At 37.7% G+C, this 27,887-nt stretch overlaps 1 protein-coding gene across 1 annotated transcript; it reads left to right on the top strand.

The window, feature by feature from the left end:
• Positions 1–1,128: 1,128 nt before the first annotated feature.
• LOC140146115 (acid phosphatase type 7-like) lies at positions 1,129–27,887 on the top strand. Its single transcript, XM_072167864.1, has 13 exons — positions 1,129–1,184; positions 2,410–2,526; positions 5,441–5,641; positions 9,504–9,692; positions 11,159–11,282; positions 14,674–14,742; positions 15,530–15,641; positions 18,388–18,501; positions 19,630–19,666; positions 21,430–21,497; positions 24,431–24,502; positions 26,800–26,934; positions 27,828–27,887. Exons 2-13 carry the CDS (start codon positions 2,427–2,429, stop codon positions 27,885–27,887), a joined length of 1,281 nt encoding a protein of 426 aa, XP_072023965.1. The 5' UTR covers positions 1,129–1,184; positions 2,410–2,426.

Here is a 27,887-nt window from a genome sequence, read left to right as displayed (position 1 = left end):
AAGGTCAAAGGTTAGGGCTAAAGTTAAAATGCTCCAATTTTGATGAAATGTAAGTCCCATTTGACATCATTTTAAGGGGGCTATCATTTTCTTTGGAAGGGGTCCCAAATGGGGGGTCATAAATTTTTGGAAAGAAAAATGGGGGTGGGGAGGTTGAAGTTTTGATGACCAAAATGTAGGGAGTCACAAGATGACCACAGATATTTATTTTATTCAAAAAGACTGATTTCAGTACAATTTTAGCCTATTTTGGGGGTAAGGTGTATCGGTGATGGGGGGGGGGGGGTCATTGACGCCAACTTTTTGTAAATTTACCCCACCCCTTTCCGAAGAAAATGATAGCCTCCTATTAAAGGACACTTTACTTTTTGCCATCCCCATTTTATCCCTGAAAATTTTTTCGGGAGGGGGCAGTTTTCCACTGGCTATATACACCCCAGTGGCAATCTATAATTTGGTTCACTTCAAGTTTGGTAGTGACGTATGTGCGTGTTTTGCTCGCCGCAGTATCGTATCGCTGAGACCAAGTGTGCACGCACGCATACAAGCTCATACAGAGGCGGCTTGTTGGCACGCTTGTGGCGCAACTGCGAAAAACCTTAGATGTCACTACCGAACTTGAGGTGAACCAAATTATAGGTATGTACCCCATCCACCCACCTTTGGTAATACAATGTGTAGGCCTAATATCCAGCACCAGCAGTCCAACACCCAACATATAATAATCCCCTTAGATCCACAACATGCTCATCTAATCTGGGCACAGTTCTTTAACCCCAATACATTTGTACATTCATTGAATGATTTTTGCAAATTTGAGTAAAAAACTCATACTCTGCAACCAGAGGTCAAATTTCAAGTTTGCAATATGATTGTTTAATTGAGGTTATTGAACAATGCCACTGGAATGAGGTCATTGTTGTCCATAGTGATATTAGAGATCAACCTGAACTTGACATTGCAACACCTGCACCTGCAGTAAATCACTTGCCACATCAGTATAACACATCACACCACATAACATAGTACATCCATATGATACAGAATGCTGGTATGTATTGACTCTTTTTTATTAGTCCATCGAATACTGCACAGTACAGTGAAAAAAAAATGAGAGTTTTACAGATGACTTTCCGGTAGTCACTGATGGATATAATCACAGGCCAATGTCACATGCAAATTAGGTAGGTAGCTGGAAGACTATAGCATATTCAATCCATCGTTGGACGTTTTCCCAACAAATCCAGTCATCATGGTCATGCATAGGTTGATATGCATGATCGCCAGGTAGCCTGGATTTGTTTGAAAAACATCTATAAACGATGGGTTGAATATGCTATAATCGAAGTAATCGCTAACTACTACTGGAAAATATATAGTTGGTACCTTTTGGTAGGTGCAGCAGGTAGCGGATTAGGCCCGTCGCACTTGATTATTAGTTTCCTGTTTATTTAGTTTGAACTATTACAAGCAACTATTGACTCGTTTGACTAGAGCGGGCATTTAATTATTTCACAACAATATTTGATTTTATAAATAAGTGAAGGTGGAGTTGTACTCTTTGTTCATTCATCATTATTGTTGATATTATTAAAGTCAGAAAATGACAAGTAGAAGTAGTTGAAAGTTATTTTAAAGGAGAAAATTAGAAATAAAAATGAAATAATTAATTATTTTGAGATTTTCAATTTTGGACGCGGGTGGTAAACAGGAAACTAATAATTAATTGCGAAGGGCCTCTATGCATGACTTTTGAGGAAACTTATTACCGGATTACTTTTTGGGAAACTATATCGGATATGGTAGGGCTACCGGATGACATTCCGGGTACCTATTCAAATTAAATATACTGCACACATATTCTAATTGAAACAGTTTTGGGACTCATCTTGTTTTTATTAATATTACTTGTATCAAGTCTACTATTTGGAAGGTACCTTCTGAAGCTTCTGATAAATTTGAAAAAAGTACCCAAAAGGTTCACCAGGTGGTCATCTGGGATTTTTTTTTTTTGCTATGCTCCTATGAATACCTTTAGAATATAATGTATTATTTGTGATAACACCCAAAAATAAATTGTTTGGTTGACCTTCTAACACTTTTAATTGACTGTACATTTTTTGGACTGAATTTAAATGGAAATACTGCCTGTTTTGATCAAATATGCATTTAGTAAATAAAATGAATGAATAACAAATACAAAATGTCCTTGATACTGTCCAAATTTAAGGTTTCTTCATAAAAACTGATTGAAAAAAAAACCCCAGATTTCTAAATTTTTTTCAGTCGGTCGCTGATGGCAACCAATATTACCTAATGTTACTGCCTAATATTACTTTTGCCTAATATCACTGGTAACATGTGTATGTAATTATATACAATTACATGAATATTTTATATCTTTTTCAGGTGTTTGCAAGATAGAAATGAGGTCTGTAGTGATATGCACATTGGGTTTGGTTTCCGTGGTAACAGCATTGGATTCAATATGGCTGCAACCAGAACAAGTACATTTGTCAGCTACTGGTAAGTTGTTAACTTGTGTTGAAAACTTATGGGGGCACAATATGGGCCGAATTGTCAGCCTCTAAGAACTATTGGTACATGTATAAGAGACTGTATCATCTGAGACGAATATAACTAAAGAGATAGGAAGCAATGTACTTTACTATTTATACCCGTATGCGAAGCATGAATGGGTATATTGCCATCCTATGGTTTCTTCTCCATTTCTTCTTCTTCTTTCTCCTCCTCTTCCTCCATCAAACACAACATTCTGTCAAGGCTAGCGCTAAAACTACAAGGGCCACAGGGCCCATATGTGGTACACTTATGGGCCCTACCCCATACATAAAACTACAAGGGCACTAGAGCTCATATGTGGCACATGTATGGGCCCTAAGTTGTAAATTGTCTTTTGCCCATTTTGGCCCCAGATGTTTAAGGCTAGGGGCCCCAGAGGCCCAAATGTTAAAACAAAGGGCCGGTCGTTTCTTAGCAAATAAAGGAGCTACAGGGTTTAGATTTGGTACACTAATAGGTCTTCAGCATTATATTGTTATATATATATATGAACCCCATGTGTCACATAATATGGGCCCCAGGGCCCCAAACGCTAAAGCATAGGGCCGGCCGTTACTCCGCAAAGAAAGCAGCTACAATGTCCAGCTTGAGTCTGCTGATAGCACTTGAGTATTATATTTCAACATATGCACATGAGCCCCATAAGTCAAATATTATGGGCCCCAGGGCCCCAAATGTTAAAGCAAAGGGCCGGCCATTTTTCATCAAATAAAGCAGCTTTAGAGCTCAGAGTTTGTACACCGATTGCACTTGAGAATTATATTGTTATATGTACATATGAGCCCCATATGTCACATAATATGACCCAAAATCTAAATCATAGGTCCGGTCGTTGTTCCAGAAAGAAAGCAGCTACAATGTCCAGCTTGAGTCTGCTGATAGCACTTGAGAATTATATTTCAACATATGCACATGAGCCCCGTAAGTCAAATATTATGGGTCCCGGGGCCCCAAATGTTAAAGCAAAGGCTTGGCCGTTTTTCATCAAATAAAGCAACTTTAGAGCTCAGAGTTTGTACACAGATTGCACCTGAGAATTATATTGTTATATGTACATATGAGCCCCATATGTCACACCATTGGCCCCAGGGCCCAAAACGCTAAAACATAGGGCCAGCCGTTACTCAGTCAATAAAGCAGCTACAGTGCCCATCCAGCTTGAGTCTACTGATAGCACTTGAGAATTATACTTCAACATATGTGCATGAGCCTCATAAGTCAAATATTATGGGCCCTAGGGCCCCAAATGTTAAAAAGGGCCGTCCGTTTATCATCAAATAAAGCAGCTTCAGGGCTCAGAGTTTGTACACAGATTGCACCTGAGAATTATATTGTTAATAACACTCATCCCATCCCACCCCATACACGTAGGACTAAACAGATTCACAGACAATAGCGTAATTATAATATAGATAACATAAACGTTAAGGTTGTTCCAGTTAAGTTATATACCCATTGGCTGTTCTATTTAATTTACATACTCCCTCTGGAATGGCCACAAAATAGGCTATTCCATTTAATTTACATACTCCCTCTGAAATGGCTGTTCCATTTAATTTACATACTCCCTCTGGAATAGCTTTTCCCTAATCAAATTGCATATTGTGAATTTCAATAGTGTATTATAATAATTATAGATGATGATAATTGGAAATACTATGTGTGAAGCGTTAAGACTGTTCCATTTAAATTACATACCTTTGGCTGTTCCATTTAATTTACATACTCTCTCTCTGAAATGGTCCCAAAATAGCTGTTCCATTTAATTTACATACTCCCTCTGAAATGGCTGTTCCATTTAATTTACATACTCCCTCTGGAATAGCTTTCCCTAATCAAATTGCGTATTGTGAATTTCAATCCATCAAATTGCATAGCTTCACTGTGAATTAGAGAGACTGACAACAGCAACCTAAGTCCTCAGCAAATAAGGACTGTAAGTTTGTGTACACCGATAACATGCGGGTATAGCCGTATTTGTGTACAAATATATAGCCTTCTAGTCGTCCACTGTGAACCATGTCATATGTGGCATCATTATACAAATGCCTCAATCAATTTGGGCTGGGGAATGGACACTTGGACAGTATTTTTTATGTGAGCATATCAGACATCAAATTGCATTCTGAATACTAAGAATGTCCTTCAAATTCTTGAATTGACTAACCAATTCAGGCACCTTGGCGGCTGCTTCCGGTTGAAGCTGATGTAGGTGGGGCTGTTAAGAGTTGGAGAAGAAAGTAGCTCCCTTCATCTCTGTTGATTGTTTTGCCCCCCCCCCCCCCCCCGTCTTTCTTATCATCCCTCAGCTGACTGACAAAAGTTTGAGAAAGTGCTAAGTCTTAGCAGAAACCTGTCATTGAGGTACGTAACATCAACCCAAATTTTGAATTTGTATACCAGAATCTCTGAATTTTATTGACAAAACCTGAATTTAATGTATACTCAGTATATAATTGTTTCAAGATTTCATAATGGTTTTATTCGCGGCGTCATTGGGCCAAGTGTTTAGGGTTAGTGTTGGATACAGCCCGATAGTCAGAAAAAAATCGGAGTAGGGGGACTTTTACATAAAATATAACAAAAAGCCCACTATTCAGAAGGTCTGTTATTTAGAAGGCCCGCTACTCAGAAAATTTTGACTAGCGGGCCTTCTGAATAATGGGTTTTCTGAATAGCTGGTCTTCTAAATACGTACCGAGTCTTCTGAGTGTCGGGGCTGAGCTGCACCCTTACTAAATGTTGCTATATATGTATGGCAGGATGAGTGGGCACACTCATCTTGAATTACTGGCTTTGGCATGTGTAAGAAATATTTATGAGATGCAATAATTTAATTTACTTGCTTTTTTGTCAGGTGATCCAACTCAGACGATGGTGACATGGAGCACATTCAACGACACCAAAGAATCAACGGTAGAATTTGGATTCCAGGTGGAGAACATGACCATGACGGCATCTGGTAGCAGGACTAAGTTTGTTGATGGAGGGTCCGAGAAACATACACAATATATACATAGAGTAATACTGACCAAATTAAAGCCTGGATCTGTGTATAGTAAGTACTTCTTGTGTCTGTGTAGTGAAATAGGATTTCATTTGGGTTTAGGAGCTGAGAAGATATACATTTCCCATAATGCATTTCACCCATTTTATTTTCCTGTACTGATTTGTTATCTAATGCAACATTGATAGTGACGAAAGCTACCAAAGCAGTCCGGTCCGACTGCCTGATCAGGAAATACTGCTGAATCAGGTAACATGTTGCAGAGTCAGGCAACATAGTATCCCACAATGCAATGCTCTATTTCAAATAGAGCATCTTTTAATATACCGTTTATTTCTTGGTTTAGAGTAAAGAAGTAGGTAAAATATATAAAATTATCAATGGATGTACAATTAGTGGTATTTTTTCATGAATTTTAGTTAAAATAAAGTTAATTTGCATATTTAAATCAAATTTTTAAATTAAAAACCGTTAGAAATTGTTTTGTTATTTAAATTATTTAATACCCAACATGAATACTATTATAGTCTTCAAATACTCTTCAAATAATATTCGAAGGGTATTATACTGGTTTTATACCATTCAACACCATTCAAGCTGAAATACTATTCGGTTCAGTTATCTCGAATAGTGTTGAATAGTGTTGAATAGTATCATGTACTTGTTGAATGGTATTATAGTATTCAATATATCCCTTACCCAACATGAATGCTATTATAGTCTTCAAATACTCTTCAAATACCATACAGGATGTAGGAATGATTATAGGTCATGGCCAGGTCAAACTATTTCAAATCTAAAATGGCAGTTGAGTGGAAGTGCACTGGCTGCATACTTATAGAGGAAATATTGGTATTTTTTCATCATTTTGGGTATTGTACATTGTATGTACATGTTTAAATGGTTTGTGTGAACTTATAATGTGCTGTAATCATCAGGTAAGTCATTTGGACCTTCAGCTGTGCACAAAAAAGGAGTAAAAATGTAAGCTTATATATATATAGTATATGCATATGTATTCCACATACATTTCCAATTTTGCAGTTTGCACATACAACACCATGGTCCTTGTTCTTGTTTTCATACAGTCAAGCATAAATATGTAAGGACTTGCAGTCATTCATTTGATTGATAATTTAAGTATATTGTTATTGCTAGATAATCAAATGTTAAGAATGTGATCTGATATGCAACATAAATATAATCCATGTTATTCAAGGGATGATATTTACATGCATGTATTAGCACCAATTGCAATCTCCGCCCCCAGGGACCTGGGAAATAGCAGGGACTTAGCCGGGGATCGATGTAACCACTTATTTGGTCCCCACACTATACCTGGACATAGCCGGGACGTATATGCGGATGTACTGCAAAGAAAGGGCCGTGGGATCTACCCAGGATGTTATTAAAGAGTTCTTCAGACTGGATGCAGGGTCGTAAGTGCATGGCCCGGGGTGCATGGGGAAATGCTGATCTGTACCCATTTACCTGGTCATTTTACCAGGCGAATCTATAGGTTAATTCTTTGATATTATTATTTGAGTCTCAGAATTCATGCATGTGATCTATTCCGGTGGTTGCTCCGGGATCATGGGGCAGGGACTAGTTGCCTGGGGATGTACAAGAAAATATTGGCTGCCCCGCCAGGACTTAGCTGGGACAGTTTCCAAAATTACGTCCCCATTAGCCCCGGGAGGCAGGGATCCGCAAATAACAGCTGCATTAACCCCAACTGAATTATAAGCAGGGGCTTTTTGGCGAGGGGAAAGGAAATTTAGTAAGAAAGGAGAGAAAACTTTTTTATCAGGTGCGGTTTTGAATCACGGACCTCTTGGGAACTGCAGACAAGCGCGTGACAGGGATCACTAATTGCCACAGGAGTTTACCTTGGCCGGCCAAGCTTTTCGTGCCCCGGGCCCGGGCCGTGTCCATATGTGTTCTCGCATGATGATGCAATTGCATCACATGGCATGTGCTTTTATTTTTGCTGTAGGTATAAGCATGAAAATTTCCATTGTAATTATATGTTGGGAATGCCCTGGCTGATGTGGTAGCCTTCATTAATCTTCAGATCTACACATTCAACTGCCTGCAACAATCTTCAATCAAAATCCTTCCGAATACTATTCATATAGCCTTCGGATACTATTCATCGTATAGTCTTCGAATACTATTCAGTATAGCCTTCAAATAGTCTTCAACTCATTTACATATTTCGCCTCTATAGAGACTATGCGAAGACTATGCGAAGACTAAATAGTATTCGAAGACTATTCTATAATATTTGAATACTATTTGCTGTATTCAACTGCATTGTAATGATTTGAAGGCTATTATATGTATAGTATTCAAACAGCATTTGAAGGCTATAATATGAAAGACTATGTGAAGGTTATTTGAAGGGTATGTATTTAGGTAAGGGAATTTCCTCCCGGTGGAATTTTTTTTCGCCCGGTGAAAAATTGTCAACTTACATGTAGCTCATGTGTGTTAAAGTAAAATTTCCACCGATCTTTTATAAAATCACCATGAACAATTTAGTCCTTAGTCTGTCAAATTCGGAAGGGTTACCAAAGCCTGTGTTGCCTGACTCGGCAACATGCTGCCTGATTCGGCAGTACTTCCTGATCAGGCAGTCGGACCGGAAGAGAGCACATCCAGATCTTGCAGAATATGTTCCTTATATATATATATATTTCTTGACTATCGACCCATGTTCAACCAATCTATTCTCAAAATGAAAACAAATGGAACCAATACAAAGTTGATGAAATGAGGTGCGATATCATGTTGCAAAGGATTCTGGGAAGGGTAGGATATCTTCTCAGGGGTAGGGTGTCGGTACTTATAAAATTGGAAGCCTTTTTCAAAAAACAATCAGCTTGCATGTAAAATGTGTACTTTTAACAACTAAAAGTGGACTTTTGGTCCCATTTTTACATTTTCACACAAAAAGAATCTGTAAGGCCAAGTAAAGTAAATAACATGTATATCGTCCGAACTTTCTTAAACTTTGGTGAGGGGTGCACTCGCATATATTGGCACCCGTCATGTGCCTAGCGCCTGTAAATAGACCCCATTTTTTCAGCAAATGTGCCACCCAATCATCGGACCCCCTTTTTTCATCAGCTTACCCCCAATGACCCCCTTTTTTAAGAAATTGACACAAAATATGTAAAAAAATATTGCGTGTACATTTGTAACAATTTTTACATTGTAGCAAATTTAGCTTCAAAATGGCAAGTTTTTGCCAAGAAAGTTATTTGTCATGGTCAATGACAGACAACCAATTTTTAGCATTTCCACACAAAATGACCCCTATTTTCTTGGAGCCGCCACTGAATGACCCCTTTTTTGACAAAAATCACCAACGATAGATCCCTAGTGTCATACTCCAGCATGTCCAGTATGCACAGGTACATCACTTTCATATTCTAATCCCCCAGGCCCTTATTATTTGTTATTTTGTTAATAATTGACCATTCAGTTCTCTGTAAAATTGCTCGCTACAAGGTCTAGCATACTTGGTTCTAAAGTTATGAAGGTTTTTGATGCCTACTTTCTTATGTATTTTATTGTTTTTTTACTCCATATTTTATTACCTTTATCTCAGTTTCAAATTTGCTGCCTTTTGCCCCCATGGACCAGATCGTGTCACATATGAAACATTTATGTGGCAATTTTAGCTTCACAATTACACATTTTTGCAAAAGTTTAGCTAAAAAAAGACATTTCACTGTCAATGACACACAATTTTTAGCTGTCCCATACTGAATGACCCCTTTTTTTTCGAAAAGAAATCCTACACTGATAGGCCCCTAGTGTCATACTCTGTTAGGCATGTCAATGTCAACTTCCCCCCCCATCATTTTGTAGCAATAATGAATTTTGTTTTTTGTTATCATTCCAGTGTATCGGTGCGGCAGTTCATACGTTTGGAGTTCTCAATTCTACTTTCGTGCCTTGCCATCTGATCCTACTCCCAAAGGCGGTATACGTCTTGCAGTATACGGTGACATGGGAAAGGACAATGCACAATCACTTGGAAGACTACAGGTAGAGGCACAAGATGGAGTCTATGATGCTATACTTCATTTAGGTTAGTAATGATATTTTCTTTAAACCCACCTGAATTCGGAACTTAGGTCCAGTGGTGTTATTTATTTGAAGACAAGACACCGTGACCTAGTGGCACACTGAGGTTCTTACTCAGAGGGTTGCACTAAAATCCCAGCAATGGCGCTATTGTGTTGTGCCCTATAATCCAAGCCTCAAAAATCATTAGACTTCCACAAACAAGTCCCAAGTTTAAACAGTCAGAATTAATAGGTAGATTTTCACGGGAAAATTTTCTGGACATGTGACACCCATGGGCGCAGACATATTAGCATTATGGAATGTGACCCCGAGCATAGCGGGTGGTACTAATGTATTTGAATAGGAAGAATTCCTCATTTGATGCAAAATAAGCAACTTGTCGCAAGTTGATAATATTATGGTAAGAGTTTCCGTAGATAAATATTTTTTTCCGTAGGTAGATAGTTTTGAAATTACCTTTTGATGATATTGTGAAGAAATTAAGATTGCATGATATTCAATAAATTTGCAATGCACGAATTTCTATCGAAATTGTGGCCAAGAATGCTATTCCAGTTGAAAATTACTAAGACTTGAATAGCGAGGTCACCGCCAGGGGTCAGAGATCAGGCTCGAGGTTACACTCACATTGATACGCATTGGTCACGTGTCCAGAAAATTTTCCCGTGAAAATATACCTATTAATGTTGACTGTAAAAGATATTTTCTCAAAATACCAAGAGCTATCTCAAGAACTAATGTAACAAACCAATTAGGGGTGTGATATTCGGCTAATTTTGTGCCCGGGTACCCGGCACATTTTTCGGGTGGGTAACCGGGTACCCAAAATGGGCATTTAATTGTTGCTAACTTGAAGTCAAAGTTAGTGACCAAGTTCTACTACATAGTTAAAATTATCAAAAATATAATTAATATAACAAACGTTAATATATATATTATATATTGTTGTTGAATCTATGTACTTATCAGGTATTTATATTATCTGCTGGTTATTAACCCCATGATAACTACCTGCTGATTGGTCAAAAAGACGTTTTCATTGTCAATTGGACCAATCAGCAACATTGTTAAAATAATTTCACCACGCAAAAAAAAATTGGGGTGAATTATTTTCAAAGCCCCATTGTGATTGGTGATTAAAATGAAGATATCATGTTATTGACCAATCAGAGACAATGTTAGATTGGCAGGTAGTGCTCAGGGGGTTAACAAAGTAGTTTTATACTTGGGACAGCAGGCATGGTAACATCAATTAGAGGTTAATAACTGCGTAGCGCTTATTTGGAGGGCATTGTTAAAAATCAAAACATTTTGCTTTTGGAACCGAGGAATATCCGGATGCGCCCTGAGGGATATTCCGAGGTCCAAAACAAATTGTTTAGATTTTTCACAATGCCCGACATATTACTGATGCAAACTTCATTAAAAGCATAAGCATGATGATCCTAAATTTTATTCTTCTTGTAGGTGATTTTGCATATGACATGAGGGATAAAAATGGCATGGTCGGTGATGAGTTTATGCGTCAGATTGAAACAGTGGCTGCCTATGTACCTTATATGACATGTCCTGGTAACCATGAAATTGCCTAGTAAGTATACCAGGGTGGATATATGAGTTCAGGAATCCTGTGAAATGTCCAGGAATCTTGAGAAATGTCCAGGAATCTTGAGAAATGTCCAGGAATCTTGAGAAATGTCCAGGAATCTTGAGAAATGTCCAGGAATCTTGAGAAATGTCCAGGAATCTTGAGAAATGTCCAGAAATCCTGTGAAATGTCAAAGAATCCTGCCTGAGAAATGTCCTGGATTCCTTAGAAATGTCCAGGAATCCTGAGAAACATCCTGGAATCCAGTGAAAAGTCCAGGAATAAGTAGCTATTTCCAGAAATCCTGAGAAATGTCCAGGAATCTTGAGAAATGTCCAAAAATCCTGCCTGAGAAATGTCCTGGATTCCTTAGAAATATGTCCAGGAATCCTGAGAAACATCCTGGAATCCAGTGAAAAGTCCAGGAATAAGTAGCTATTTCCAGAAATCCTGAGAAATGTCCAGGAATCTTGAGAAATGTCCAAAAATCCTGCCTGAGAAATGTCCTGGAATACTTAGAAATGACCTGGAATCCTTTTAAATGTCCTGGAATCTTGAAAAATGTCCTGGAATCCTGCAAAATGTCCAGGAATCCTGAGAAATGTCCAGGACTCTTGCAAAATGTCCAGGAATCCTGAGAAATGTCCAGGACTCTTGCAAAATGTCCTGGAATCATGTGAAATGTCCTGGAATCCTGAGAAATGTCCATGATTCCGTAGCAATGTCCAGGAATCATGTGAAATGTCCTGGAATCCTGAGAAATGTCCATGATTCCGTAGCAATGTCCAGGAATCATGTGAAATGTCCTGGAATCCTGAGAAATGTCCATGATTCCGTAGCAATGACCAGGAATCATGTGAAATGTCCTGGAATCCTGAGAAATGTCCATGATTCCGTAGCAATGACCAGGAATCATGTGAAATGTCCTGGAATCCTGAGAAATGTCCATGATTCCGTAGCAATGACCAGGAATCATGTGAAATGTCCTGGAATCCTGAGAAATGTCCATGATTCCGTAGCAATGTCCAGGAATCGTGTGAAATGTCCAGGAATTGTGAGAAATGTCCTGGAATCTTGAGAAATGTCCAGGAAGCAATCCGGAGCAATGTCCAGGAATCCTGTGAAATGTCCTGGAATCATGTGAAATATTCTGGAATCTTGAGAAATGTCCAGGAATCCGTAGCTATGTCTAGGAATCCTGAATGTCCAGGAATCCCTATGTACCTTATATGACATGTCCTGGTAACCATGAAATTGCCTAGTAAGTATACCAGGGTGGATATATGAGTTCAGGAATCCTGAGAAATGTCCTGGAATCCTGTGAAATGTCCAGGAATCTTGAGAAATGTCCAGGAATCTTGAGAAATGTCCAGGAATCTTGAGAAATGTCCAGGAATCTTGAGAAATGTCCAGAAATCCTGTGAAATGTCAAAGAATCCTGCCTGAGAAATGTCCTGGATTCCTTAGAAATGTCCAGGAATCCTGAGAAACATCCTGGAATCCAGTGAAAAGTCCAGGAATAAGTAGCTATTTCCAGAAATCCTGAGAAATGTCCAGGAATCTTGAGAAATGTCCAAAAAATCCTGCCTGAGAAATGTCCTGGATTCCTTAGAAATGTCCAGGAATCCTGAGAAACATCCTGGAATCCAGTGAAAAGTCCAGGAATAAGTAGCTATTTCCAGAAATCCTGAGAAATGTCCAGGAATCTTGAGAAATGTCCAAAAATCCTGCCTGAGAAATGTCCTGGAATACTTAGAAATGACCTGGAATCCTTTTAAATGTCCTGGAATCTTGAAAAATGTCCTGGAATCCTGCAAAATGTCCAAGAATCCTGAGAAATGTCCAGGACTCTTGCAAAATGTTCAGGAATCCTGAGAAATGTCCAGGACTCTTGCAAAATGTCCTGGAATCATGTGAAATGTCCTGGAATCCTGAGAAATGTCCATGATTCCGTAGCAATGTCCAGGAATCGTGTGAAATGTCCAGGAATTGTGAGAAATGTCCTGGAATCTTGAGAAATGTCCAGGAAGCAATCCGTAGCAATGTCCAGGAATCCTGTGAAATGTCCTGGAATCATGTGAAATATTCTGGAATCTTGAGAAATGTCCAGGAATCCGTAGCTATGTCTAGGAATCCTGAATGTCCAGGAATCCCTATGTACCTTATATGACATGTCCTGGTAACCATGAAATTGCCTAGTAAGTATACCAGGGTGGATATATGAGTTCAGGAATCCTGAGAAATGTCCTGGAATCCTGTGAAATGTCCAGGAATCTTGAGAAATGTCCAGGAATCTTGAGAAATGTCCAGGAATCTTGAGAAATGTCCAGGAATCTTGAGAAATGTCCAGAAATCCTGTGAAATGTCAAAGAATCCTGCCTGAGAAATGTCCTGGATTCCTTAGAAATGTCCAGGAATCCTGAGAAACATCCTGGAATCCAGTGAAAAGTCCAGGAATAAGTAGCTATTTCCAGAAATCCTGAGAAATGTCCAGGAATCTTGAGAAATGTCCAAAAATCCTGCCTGAGAAATGTCCTGGATTCCTTAGAAATGTCCAGGAATCCTGAGAAACATCCTGGAATCCAGTGAAAAGTCCAGGAATAAGTAGCTATTTCCAGAAATCCTGAGAAATGTCCAGGAATCTTGAGAAATGTCCAAAAATCCTGCCTGAGAAATGTCCTGGAATACTTAGAAATGACCTGGAATCCTTTTAAATGTCCTGGAATCTTGAAAATGTCCTGAATCCTGCAAAATGTCCAAGAATCCTGAGAAATGTCCAGGACTCTTGCAAAATGTTCAGGAATCCTGAGAAATGTCCAGGACTCTTGCAAAATGTCCTGGAATCATGTGAAATGTCCTGGAATCCTGAGAAATGTCCATGATTCCGTAGCAATGTCCAGGAATCGTGAGAAATGTCCAGGAATCGTGAGAAATGTCCTGGAATCTTGAGAAATGTCCAGGAAGCAATCCGTAGCAATGTCCAGGAATCCTGTGAAATGTCCTGGAATCATGTGAAATATTCTGGAATCTTGAGAAATGTCCAGGAATCCGTAGCTATGTCTAGGAATCCTGAATGTCCAGGAATCCCAGGAATCCTGAGAAATGTCCAGTAATCCTGAGAAATGTCCTGGAATCCTTAAAAATTTCCTGGAATCATGAGAAATGTACTGGAATTTTGTAAAATGTCCAGTAATCCTTAGAAATGTCCAGGAATCTTGAGAAATGTCCAGGAATGCTGAGAAATGTCCAGGAATCCTTAGAAATGTCTAGGAATCTCGAGAAATATCCACGAATGCTGAAAAATGAGGAATTCTTGAGAAATGTCCACAAATGCACATAGAATAGTTACTGTCCAATTTCTTTTTCTTTCTTTTTTTTTTTGCTCTGTACACAGCAATTTTTCCAATTACAAGAACCGTTTTACCATGCCTATGTATGAAGAAGTGGAGAGTTTATGGTATAGGTAAGTGTTTCTCAAGAATAAGTTCTGCTGGGGTGTGTGTGTCCCGGGGGTGTGTGTGGTGGGGGGGTCATTCAGAGGGGGTGCTTATATGCATGTTTGTAAACACCTGGACAAATAAATAGGAAATCACTGTGTTACAGGGGCCGAACAAATGTGTGCTCAGTTAATTGTTAGCATTTGGATGGTGAAAAGTACTCCTCTTTTCACCATACGCCAAGTGTTTCTAGAATGCTGCTAAAATAAGAAAAATTTTAGGGATATAGCTGAGTGGGAGGGTTTTCAATGAAATATTTTAATATATGAATATTAACTGCACAACATATATAACGCTTCATGATACGTACCCAATCCTGCTAAAGTTTATCTGGTTTAGGAGGAAGAGAATTCAACAATATTAATAATGGTAGCTCTGTTATAATACACATTAATGTTTTTAAGCAGATAAAATAACAAAATATGGTACGTTTTCTGTCTTTCCTTGTCAAGTGGTATGTTGAAGTAATGATCTTGCGATTATATGTTCAAATTTTCAAGATGGCACCAACAATTCAGGTGGCCAAGCGGTAAAGACGCTGGTAATAATGGTGATACTGTATACATGATAGCGGTGCAGTGTGAGTTTGAGCCCCACCTCTGCCAAACTAAATTTCCTTCTTCTTTTTAATTTCATAATTATTATGTTAGGGAAATGTGGCTGGGAGAATTTATGTATGACAAAGAATGGTGTGGGTGAAAACATGTCCATGCATATGAACATGCTCATTGTAATATTTTCTCCTACACACAGTTGGAATATTGGCAGAGCTCATATCATATCGTTTTCTACAGAAGTCCATTTCTCACAATACGGGCAAGATGTGATTAAAAATCAGATGGCATGGCTGCAAAATGACCTCATGGTAAGAATGATCTCTCTATTGTATATACTTAGTTCAACACATAATAGGCAAGGTACATAAAAAACGGATACACCTCTTCAGTCCGAAACCCCATCAGTCCGAACCACTGCTAGTCCGAATTTTAAGTTTACCTAACGCTAACCCTAAACCAGGGGTCGCATTTAAGGAGTCTGCGCGTCCAGGAACTCCTTGTTTTTTTATTTAGGCCATTTTGGACTCCTTATATCACAAGTTGTAAGTGATCAAAGGGTCCTATAAAACTGTAAGGACTCCTTAATTTTACGATGCACGGAGGCGTAAATCAGAATTTCGGACAGATGGACTCAGTAAATTCTCATTGGACCCCTTAAGGGCTGGGGTATGAACGTTTGGACAGTATTTATTTTGGGACATTAGAGCACATCAGACATATCGAATTGCATTCACGGTTGTTTGATGTATATCCAATTAGCGTCATTATTAAGAAAATGCAAACTATAGATGGCGCTATTTATCATAAATTATATTTCGTAATTTGCAAGGGGTAGGTAATCAATACTGCCTTTTAAACAGGTGGAATAGGTGAAACAACCAACAAAGAAATTTTGTAAACATATTTCATCAAAAAATAAATGGAATTATTATTTATATTATAAGCCTGAAAGAGTAATTTCCAGAATTAAATAGCGCCACCAATCTTGTCATAAATAGATACATTTTATATCCAAAAAAGCTTTAAAAAATGCTGTGAAAGTGAATAATATTGTAAATAAGGGGAAATTTAAGTTGAAAATGACTCAAAAGCATCCCTATACATTAATATTGACCGCTTTAAGCTGTTTAAGCCTAAAAATTGGGTTGTACATGATGTTTTGTTTAAAAATCTAATAAATGATCACATCAAACAACCGTGCATTCTGCTAACCCTAAACCAGGGGTCGCATTTAAGGAGTCTGCGCATCCAGGAACTCCTTGTTTTTTTATTTAGGCCATTTTGGACTCCTTATATCACAAGTTGTAAGTGATCAAAGGGTCCTATAAAAACTGTAAGGACTCCTTAATTTTACGATGCACGGAGGCGTAAATCAGAATTTCGGACAGATGGACTCCAGAATTCTCATTGGACCCCTTAAGGGCTGGGGTATGAACGTTTGGACAGTATTTATTTTGGGACATTAGAGCACATCAGACATATCGAATTGCATTCTGCTAACCCTAAACCAGGGGTCGCATTTAAGGAGTCTGCGCGTCCAGGAACTCCTTGTTTTTTTTATTTAGGCCATTTTGGACTCCTTATATCACAAGTTGTAAGTGATCAAAGGGTCCTATAAAAACTGTAAGGACTCCTTAATTTTACGATGCACGGAGGCGTAAATCAGAATTTCGGACAGATGGACTCCGTAAATTCTCATTGGACCCCTTAAGGGCTGGGGTATGAACGTTTGGACAGTATTTATTTTGGGACATTAGAGCACATCAGACATATCGAATTGCATTCTGAATACGAAGAATGTCATTCTGATATCAAATAATTTGGATTTTTTGAAATTTGCAATTTAATACACATTTTATGGCAAATCATTAAAAATTGATATTTTTGAAATTTAAAAGTACTTGAAGTAAACTTTATAAATCTGATGATTTATACTTAAAGTGTATGTAGGTGGGATGAAAAGTCGACGATCAATTGAAAATTTTGACCTTTTCAGTATTGAAGATATGGATTTTTTTCCCAAAACACCAAAAAAAATTAGGTCTTTTTTTTTTAAACAATCCATATCTTCCATAATGAAAGGTCAAAATTTTTCAATTGACCGTCGGCTTTTCCTCCCTCCTACATACACTTTAAGAATATATCATTAGATTTGTATATACTGTTATATACCAAAAATTTGAAAAATATCAAATTTTTATAATTTGTCATAAAATTTGTATTATGATTTTCAAAAAATGAAAATTATTTGGTATCAGAAAGACATGCTTCGTATTCAGAATGCAATTCGATAGGTCTGAGGTGCTCTTATGTCCCACAAAAAATACTGTCGAAACGCAATAAACGCTCATTTTAGATCCCTTAAGGTTATTAATTATTTTAAGCTGTTGTGATTTGGTAGTTCACAGCATCTTACGAATGGTAGTGAGCTTTGGCAAAAACTGCATTGCTCAATTCATAGCGAGTGTGTAGAAGAATTAAAATATCACAGATATACTTTTATAGGTGCTGCGATTCTTGAGTTACGTTGTAAAGAGGGCTGAAACAACAACACTTTTGTAAAACGTACATAACTCATTAACAACAATAAATTAAGCAAGTTTGCAAAGTATATGATTTGTAGAATGAACTTTTGCAAAATATCAAGGTGTTATTTTTCAATAATATATTGATTTTTAGGTTGCTTCGACCAACAATACCTCGTCTACCCTTAAATCTTGGTTTTGTAGGTACCAAAGGGTCCAGAAAAATTTAATTGGACCCCTTGATTTTTTGTGCTCGCACTACCCCTGCCCTAAACCTAATCCTAACCCTATAACCATAAACCTAACCCTAACCCCAAACCTAACCCTAACCCTAAAAATTCGGACTGATGGTGTTTTGGACTGACGGGGATATCCCATAAAAACTGTTTTTGCCGAGTGGAAAAAACATGGTTAAAACCATGGTTTTTTCCACCTGCGGCAAAACCCCCGAAAACCCTTCATTTCAACCAAATATGTAATTTAAACTGTAAATCACACTTTTGATTCTTTCCTTTTTTTCTGTTTTCAGGAAGCTACCAAACCTGAGAACAGAACCAGGTATCCCTGGATCATTGCCATGGCTCATAGGCCTATGTATTGCACTAAATTCCATTGGGACGACTGCAGAGCTCTATTTGGCACGGTAAGTAGTGAGCCCATCCCCGGAGGGGGCACTCAAATTTGGAAGTGACGGGGATGTGCGGACAGCATTTCGAAACTAGGGGTCTTTGGGTGAGAGCCTAGACATCGAAAAAGGGGGGGTCTTTCAGTGAGAAGATTCCAAAAAAAGAGGGTCTTTCCGTGAGATGGGGAAATTCTGACCCAAAAAGGGGTCATTCAGTGAGACTGGGAAAAATTTTGGGTCAAGATATAAAAGTTGATTAAAATTTCTCAAAAATTTGAAATTTGTTGAAAAATAATTAAAAAATTGGGTCATTCAGTGAGAGATTATCAGAATTTTCCCAATATTTTTGAAAAAATGGGGTCTTAAATGCAGAGGTTGTTATGGGTTATTATATATTCTATCATTTCTCTGTCAAATTCAAAGCTGTATACCGTATTCAATCTCTGTTCGTCTTTCTGTCTTTAAGCCTATCAAAAATACCATTCACATGCTGAATCATTAGCTCCTACAGTTATTTTTACAATTCGGATCCTGATTGATTGAGAACGAAAGCTATACAATAAGGTACAATATAATATTCTCAACACCACGGTTAAGCCCCCAAATTATGCTAGTTCAGTTTATAGCATAAAATTGTTTACCACGGCTTTGCTGAAATATATGACTATTTAACTTTAGATCCTGGTTTTGGATGTTGTATAAAAGTAGGGGGCCTGTGTTGTCGGGGAGTCTGGGAGGTCAATTGCTGATTTGCCATGGCTTTGTGCTTTCACTGCTTATAAGACATCGGCAACACTGACTGACATGGAGATGGGTTCAAATCAGGTTTTATTGTGAGGTCAAACAGACATCAGTTATGTACTTCTAAATGCTTCTGTACATGAAATCAAGTTCTCATGGCATTAAGCGGATATGCGTCATTGGCCCTTGAACATGTTTAAAGCAAAACCTTGTATGTAACCTGTTGGCAATTTTGTTTTAAACATGTTCAGGGGCCAAAAACACATAAAGCCTTAAAGCTTTATCCTGCCCAACAACTTTTTTTTTCTATAAAGATCACATGTACATTGTCAAAAAGGTTACTTACTATGTATAATATTCTATTTATTTCTTTATTCCTTATTTATTTTCTATCTTTTTCTTCAGACGAAAAAAGCATTTGAAAAGCTCTTCTATAAATATGGTAAGTACCAGTCTCTGCAGGTAGTAATAGAGGTTGTGCATATGACGTATCATACCATAAATATGACAGACTACTCAAATGCATTCAACAAAAGCAATTTGCAATCTAATGTGACATTTCGTCTCACACACGTAACAAATGCATTACTTCATGATGTTTCATGAAGCATTGTGCCTTCCAAAATGGACACCTCTACATAGATACACATGGTGTGTGAAGTGGATGTGCCCCCACAGTATTTTGTTAAGAATCTAAACACATATAGTCCCAAATGACGCCATTTTGAGAACCATATTGACACTATTGTTGTTATCATTGCTTAAAACAAAAAGTGTACAGGTGTCCATAACAGAAGCCAATTCGGACCCCTTTTTATCCTAACACAACAATGGTGTGGGGGATGTACCCCCTCCCTCCAGTATTTTGTCAAAAACCTATAAACAAATGACACCATTTTGTGAACCATTTGATGTGATTTGGTCGACTATTTTGACAATATTGTTATCATTGCTTACTGAAAACAAAACGTGTAGGGATGTCCAAAAGAAAAGCCAAAACGGACACCTCTTTATCTACACGTAATGTGTGAGGGGGGATGTACCCCTCTCAGTATTTGTTAAATTTTAATGAAGTCCCGAATGACGCCATTTTGTGGACTATTTGACAATATTGTTATCATTGCTAAAAACAAAAAGTGTAGGGGTGTCCAAAACAGAAGCCAAAAGGGACACCTCTTTATCTACATGTGATGTGTGACGGGGATGTACCCCTCGCTGTATTTTTTTTTTTTTTTAAATGAAGTCCTAAATGACGCCATTTTGTGGACCATTTTGACAATATTGTTGTTATCATTGCTTAAAATAAAAGTTATATGGGTGTCCAACAGTGAAGTCAAAACGGACACCCCTTTATCTACATGTGATGTGTGAGGGGGATGTGCCCCCTCAGTATCCCAAATGATGTCATTTTGTAGACCACTATGATACTATTGTTATCATTGCTTAAAATAAGAAGTGTACGGGTGGCCAAAGCAGAAGCCAAAACGGTCACCTCTTTTTCCATACATGGGAGGGTGTGTCTGAGGGATCTGAGAAATGAGAAAACAGGTAACATTAATGATCCATGGATCTACTTGTATCATTTTCATGGTTGAGGTTATCATGATCAGTTCAGTAACTTATGGATCTTGTAATCTTTTTATTTGCTGAGGGCCAGTTGATTAACACCAAACCTGCATTAAAATGCTTATTGTTCACAAGCAGATTTATTTCCAGTAAATCATGTTAACTTTAAAACATTTTTACTAAAAAAGTTACCAATAAAAAAGAAGAAAAAAAAAGAAAATCAATATATTCCCCGAGTACCCTAATGTGATATTTAGTCACCTGTGTAGGAACAACCTCTTGCGCATAAAAAAGGGAAAGGATTTAGCATAACAAGATACAGCATAAAAGCCACAGAGTGTGAAATTGTCGGATTTTAATACATACCATAACTTTTTTTTAGAGCCAACGCCCTGTATAACAATTTAGTGCAGTTCTGGTTTCTTATGGTGTCAGAACCCCTAAAAAGCGAGTGGGGATGTTAAACATTGTATTTTGCCTAAATTTTAAACATTCATGGGCTATTCCATTTGAAATCCACACTACCCCTGTGGAAGATTTTGAAAATATCTTCCCTGTGGAAGATATTTCCAAAATCTTCCACAGGGGTAGTGTGTATTTGAAATGGTAATTATTCTGCTTGAATTTTGTTTTTCTTAGGTGTTGATTTATATTTTGGGGCTCATATACACTGCTATGGAAGAATGTGGCCTGTATATAATAACACGGTAATTTTTATGAATTCTGCAGAGTGCCAAATAACAGTTTACTCGAAACCATTCTCAGTCAATTCACGGGAAAATTTTCTGGACACGTGACCAATGGGTATCAATGTAAGTGTGACCTCGAGCCTGATCTCTGACCCCTGGCGGTGACCTCGCTATTCAAGTCTTAGTAATTTTGAATTGGAATAGTATTCTTGGCTGCAATTTCGATAGAAATTTGTGTCTTGCAAATTTATTAAATATCATGCAATCCTAATTTCTTCACAATATCATCAAAATGTAATTTCAAAAATATCTATCTACGGAAACTCTTACCATAATATTATTAACTTGCGACAAGTTACTTATTTTGCATCAAAGGAGGAATTCTTCCTATTCAAATACATTGGAAGACCACCCGCTGTGCTCGGGGTCACATTCGATAATGCTAATATGTCTGCGCCCATGGGTGTCACGTGTCCAGAAACTTTTCCTGTGAAAATTTACCTATTCTGACTGATTCTTAACCAATGGGTAATTTTCACAAGTGTGGATGGCAACCAGGGCAAAAGCCATAATGTACGATTTCTGCCCAATTTTAATTTTGTTATTGTTTACCCAAAATGCTGAAATAATAGTAGTAATAACTGCCGTGAAGGCTTTCTGTCCAGCTTTCTGTTTAAGTGAAAGAAACTCCACTGGCTATTTTGGTTCTTTAACATGGAGTTCTATCGCAGACATAAAGTCATATAACTTTATATAAGATGCAAACAAGATTTCAGATAAATAGCACCATCAGTGTTCAACTTTGCTTACAAATGAATCAGTTCAATATGCCATCCAACAACCATGGGTAGGTGAGGGAGTGTGACCTATCAGTGTTTACACTCAAATATTGAGACAAATAAAGCTGATACAAAAGAGGGATGGTATGCATTCTATAAAGAAGATCCCGGGCAGGATCGTAAATGGAGAAATAGCCAAAAATCTTCCCGGGTTGATTTTTTCACAATTTGGGTTTGTTGCGAATTTGTGATGTTATTAATGTTAAAAATATTGTCTGATAGTTTCAAACCGGAATATAACTGACATCTTGTATTTTTTGAGCCATTTTTCAAGGTAATTCCTACTAGACTCTCAACATTGTCAATACTATTTTTAAAGGCTGATATCTCAATTTCCAATTTTATAATACCATAACTTACGAACTCAATATCTTCGCTTAGGAATGTCAGATTTCATTGGGGAAAATGGCGTTGTAGCGCAAAATATCTCTATATTTAAGATATATAAAAACCTCAAAATTGATAACCTGCCCAAAAGTGTCTCCTTTTGACATGATACGTCACATATTGGCCTTAACTCAAAAACCATAAGAGTGAAGACCTATGAAAATATAAGTGCAATCTGGCTTTCCTGCCCGGTACCCCAGGTCAACATAAAAAGTGGTAACCATGTGTGTTCTTCCTTTTTCAAAACCCCCCTTTTCACTGATTTTTCATTGATTTTACCCCCCTTTTTTTGCCAAATCACTGACAAAATCAGGGTAAAAAATACCCCCCTTTTTCAAGGTTTTCAATGAGAAGATTTCCAGACACCCCTTTTCAATGACTCCAAATATTTTAATATATTAAGTACAAAATGTGCAAGTATGAACATTACTTTGTGTCTGTTGTACTCCCAGATGATCCTGTGTTATTAACTGGGGTAATTACAATGCCTGTATACTGATTTTAATTGAAAATGAACCAAAGAGGAACAATCCCTCGAAAATATCACTCGGTCGGTCGTAGAATTCGCTCCAATCACTGCCAATGTTTCCCGCAATGTTTTCAATTCACCACATGGAAAAGTGTATACGGCAGCCAAAACGGTTACATCTGACACCATCGATGTTCGCGCTCGCTCATTCAGCTCTCTTCAAAGCGTCGGGAGCATACGTGCAACACCCACTAGACAACTATATCGGAAACCGCCGTGCCAATAGTAAAAAGCTGCCTTCTGACGCTCTCGCTGTGACGATTGAGGGCGGAATCAATGAAATGCCAGAGGATGGAGGCTGAAGACTCGGGCTGAAGACATCGATCGAACGAACCTGTGAAATACCCCTTTTTTTTTTAATTTCGCGGAGACAATGCTCAGAATACCCCTTTTTTCGCGTTTTCGCAGTCCGCGATTTCAGTCAACAAAATACCCCTTTTCCGCGAAATTTAGAACACACATGGTTACCACTTTTTATGTTGACCTGGGGTACCGGGCTTTCCTGACTCATTTCCTATAATATCACAGTGTATTAACAATGTTAAAAAGCACACTGCAATTTTTAGTTAGAGCGAGTTGGCGCAGCATTCGTTCCCTCGCCTTGCACCACTGAAGTCCTAGGTTCAAGCCCCGGCACGGCCCAAGGACTCCTGTGCACTTGGTTTATCCCAATTCCATGCTCGCTCTCACAGGTTTTTTCCAGAATCTCCGGTTTCCTCCTGCTTTCAAAAAATCGGTTGTTTGGTTATCAAAAACTGCCTTCACCCAATGTATTTTTTTTTAATCCATGCCTTGAAATGAAAAAAAAAACCAAAAACACTTTTTACTGCAAATTGAATAATAATTTACAGTGGGTCTCTCCCACACCCACAAAAAACATATTTCTTCATATTCAAGAATATTTATGATCCCCCTTTCAACCTGCCAATTAAAAAAGGTATTTGAAACAAATGTGTGATGTTTTCTCCAGTAGTTTTTCACTACGCTCGTTTGTGTAATGTGAAATGTTTTCTCCAGTAGTGACTTATATAATTTTTTGCTATTTTCCAGTTTTTTTCCCCTTTGTAAGTGCACTGTAAGTGAAAAAAATTACATTTGAAAAACATACTCCCTCAGGGGTAGTGTGGATTTCAACTGGAATAGCCATTGCCCGAACTCAATTTGATTTTGATTTTTCATTTCACCGTTCACTTCAGGTTTACAACGGCAGCATGGATGCCCCATACACAAACCCAAAGGCAACTGTACATATTATCACGGGTTGTGCGGTAAGTCAAGGAAGCCCCATACACAAAAATCCTAAGGCACCTGTGCATATTTATCACAGGCTGTGCGGTAAGTCAAGGAAGCCCCATGCACAAACCCAAAGGCAACTGTGCATATTATCACAGGCTATGCGGTAAGTCAAGGAAGCCCCATACACAAACCCAAAGGCAACTGTGCATATTGTCACGGGTTGTGCGGTAAGTCAAGGAAGCCCCATGCACAAACCCAAAGGCAACTGTGCATATTATCACGGGTTGTGCGGTAAGTCAAGGAAGCCCCATACACAAATCCTAAGGCAACTGTGCATATTATCACAGGCTATGCGGTAAGTCAAGGAAGCCCCATACACAAACCCAAAGGCAACTGTGCATATTGTCACGGGTTGTGCGGTAAGTCAAGGAAGCCCATATACAAACCCAAAGGCAACTGTACATATTATCACGGGTTGTGCGGTAAGTCAAGGAAGCCCCATACACAAACCCTAAGGCAACTGTACATATTATCACGGGTTGTGCGGTTAAGTCAAGGAAGCCCCATATACAAACCCAAAGGCAACTGTGCATATTATCACAGGTTGTGCGGTAAGTCAAGGAAGCCCCATGCACAAACCCAAAGGCAACTGTGCATATTATCACGGGTTGTGCGGTAAGTCAAGGAAGCCCCATATACAAACCCAAAGGCAACTGTGCATATTATCACAGGCTCTGCGGTAAGTCATGTTATGCCCCATACACAAATCCTAAGGCACCTGTGCATATTATCACAGGTTGTGCGGTAAGTCAAGGAAGTCCCATGCACAAACCCAAAGGCAACTGTGCATATTATCACGGGTTGTGCGGTAAGTCAAGGAAGCTTTGTGAAAAATATGGACGATGTATTGATTTTGTAACATATTACGGTGTTATAAATAGTTTACCAAGGGAATGGAAATTAGAAATAAAGAAACTTTCTGAAACAGATATGGGAAAACTTAAAAGTATTGAAAAAACATTTCGTTAGAAGTAAAGAAGTTAACAACTCGTGATGTATCTAAACAATTTAACATGTCACAATCAACAAAACCAGTCAATCAGAATTATTATGATCGTTTGTTTGATCATTTGGGTAATCTAAATTGGGAATACATTTGGACATTACCTTTTCAAATTACCACTGAAGAAAGAATGAGATTTTTTCAATATAAAATCCTTCATCGAATTATTCCAAGCAATAGTTATTTAAAGCTTATTAATCTGAAAGAGAATGAAAATTGTCATTTATGTCAAAATAAAGAAACAATTGATCACATGTTCTGGGAATGCCATCAAATAAACTCTTTTGGAAGGAGATAGAGACATGGTTAAATGGAAAGATACAGACTCGAATACATCTATGTTACAAAGATATAATTTTGGGACTGGAAGGACATTCAAGGTTCAAAGTGCTTAACTATATTATTCTGAGTGCTAAGTATTATTTATTTAGGAACAGGTTTTCAAATGAGAAACCATATATCGCTACGTTCTCACATTTTTAAGTAAAAAATTGAAGAAGAAAAAGCTTGTTTTCAGAGAATAAATAAATTGAATATCTTTCGTATGAAATGGGAAGGTTTTGTGTAAGAAAATAATGTAACAACAAAGTAATTATATATAAATATAACATATTAATTATTATTGTCTTTCTCATGTGCCCACGGACAAACAAAGTATTTAAACGAATTTAAAAATATGTATAATATTGTATCGTACTAGTGATATAAGAGATGCTTTAGTATTTGTGTGTGTTGTTTTTATTCTTTCTATCTTTTATTTATTTATTTTTCCTCAAGTTATTTGTCTTTTGTCCTGTTTAATCTAAAAGCAAAATGAAAAAAAAAAAAAAAAAAAAAAAAAAAGGAAGCCCCATACACAAATCCTAAGGCAACTGCATATTATCACAGGCTATGCGGTAAGTCAAGGAAGCCCCATACACAAACCCCGTAGTCCCGTAAAGTAAATGTCTCAAGTTGAACTCTGAGTGTGTAATTTGAGTGCTATATAATCAAATGTTAGCCATGGAAGAAAGAAAGTGCATGGAAACAGATACTAGTATGTTGAGGTTCAATTCAAATTTATTCTGTGCCAAAAAAAGTATCCTTACACTTGAAAAAAATCCTAATTTTAAAAGTAAAACTATATTTGGGAAATTTACTTTTTAGTAGATGCACTATCTACAACAAAGGTATGAAAACTTATTGATAATCAGAAGAAGGTATGAAAACTTCACGTATCAATTTTAAAACTCTCTTTTCACCTTGTGTTTCTTCCTCATGTAACAGGGAAATAAGGAAGGACAACAACTCATAACTCCACGGGAATCGTTCACTGCATTCCAAGCTTCAGACATCGGTTATACGCGTTTCTTCATTTTAAATTCCACCCATATACACGCAGAGCAAGTTTCAAATGATAAGGTAAGGGGAGGGGGCTATCATTTTCTTCGGAAGGAGGTCCCAAATTTACAAAGAGTCGGCATCAATAAAATTGCGACCCCCACCCATTTTGGCAACAAAAATTTTATGAACCCCCCAACACAGATTCACTTTACCACTAAACAGGCTAAAATTATATTGAAATCAGTCTTTTTTAATAAAATAAACACACTATCTGTGGTCATCTTATGACTCCCTAAATTTTATGAACCCCTTATTTTTCTTTCCAAAAATTTTTGAACCCCTGCCCAGTATATTTGGGACTCCCTTCCGAAGAAAATGATAGCCCCTAAATGTACAAATTTTGGTCACTTTTAGAGTCATTGCTATTAAACGGTGTTTTTTACACAAACATATTCTTTATGCTAATATTGCAATTTATTCCAAAAATGTTATGTTAATTTATTGATATATGACTATCTGTAGCAGAATAAATGTCAGGGCTGTTCTGACCATTAGGCCAGGTAAGGCGATCGCCTAGGGCGGCAAATGCAGAGGGGCGCCAAAAAAAGGGCGAAAAAAGAAAAAATGGGAATGGAAAAAGAAAAGGGAAGAAAAAAATGAAGGCGGAAAGAAAAATGGGAGGAAAATAAGAAGGGGGCAGTATACAAATAGGTCAAAACTGATGAGTTTTCAAGGGGGTAACCCCCCTTAACACTTTTTTAGGTATGCTTTGGTACGTGGGGCGGCAGGGAGAGTCTTTGCCTAGGGTGGCAAAATCCCTAGGAACAGCCCTGATAAATGTGCATGTTAATCAGCATATGTGAATAATTTAATTTCCCTGAAGTGATTATTATCATTATAATTATTATCATCATTGTTACTGTTGTTGTTTTTGTTGTTATTATTGTCATTAATATTATTATTTTTCACAGGATGGACAAATCATCGATAAATTCACAATTATCAAAGATCATCCAGAAGCATGGCTGTAA

This window comes from Amphiura filiformis, chromosome 2 (genome assembly GCF_039555335.1).
Source record: "Amphiura filiformis chromosome 2, Afil_fr2py, whole genome shotgun sequence".
Taxonomy (NCBI): domain Eukaryota; kingdom Metazoa; phylum Echinodermata; class Ophiuroidea; order Amphilepidida; family Amphiuridae; genus Amphiura; species Amphiura filiformis.
The sequence above is the reverse complement of the archived record's forward strand: the minus strand, read 5'-3'. Positions and strand labels throughout refer to the sequence as shown.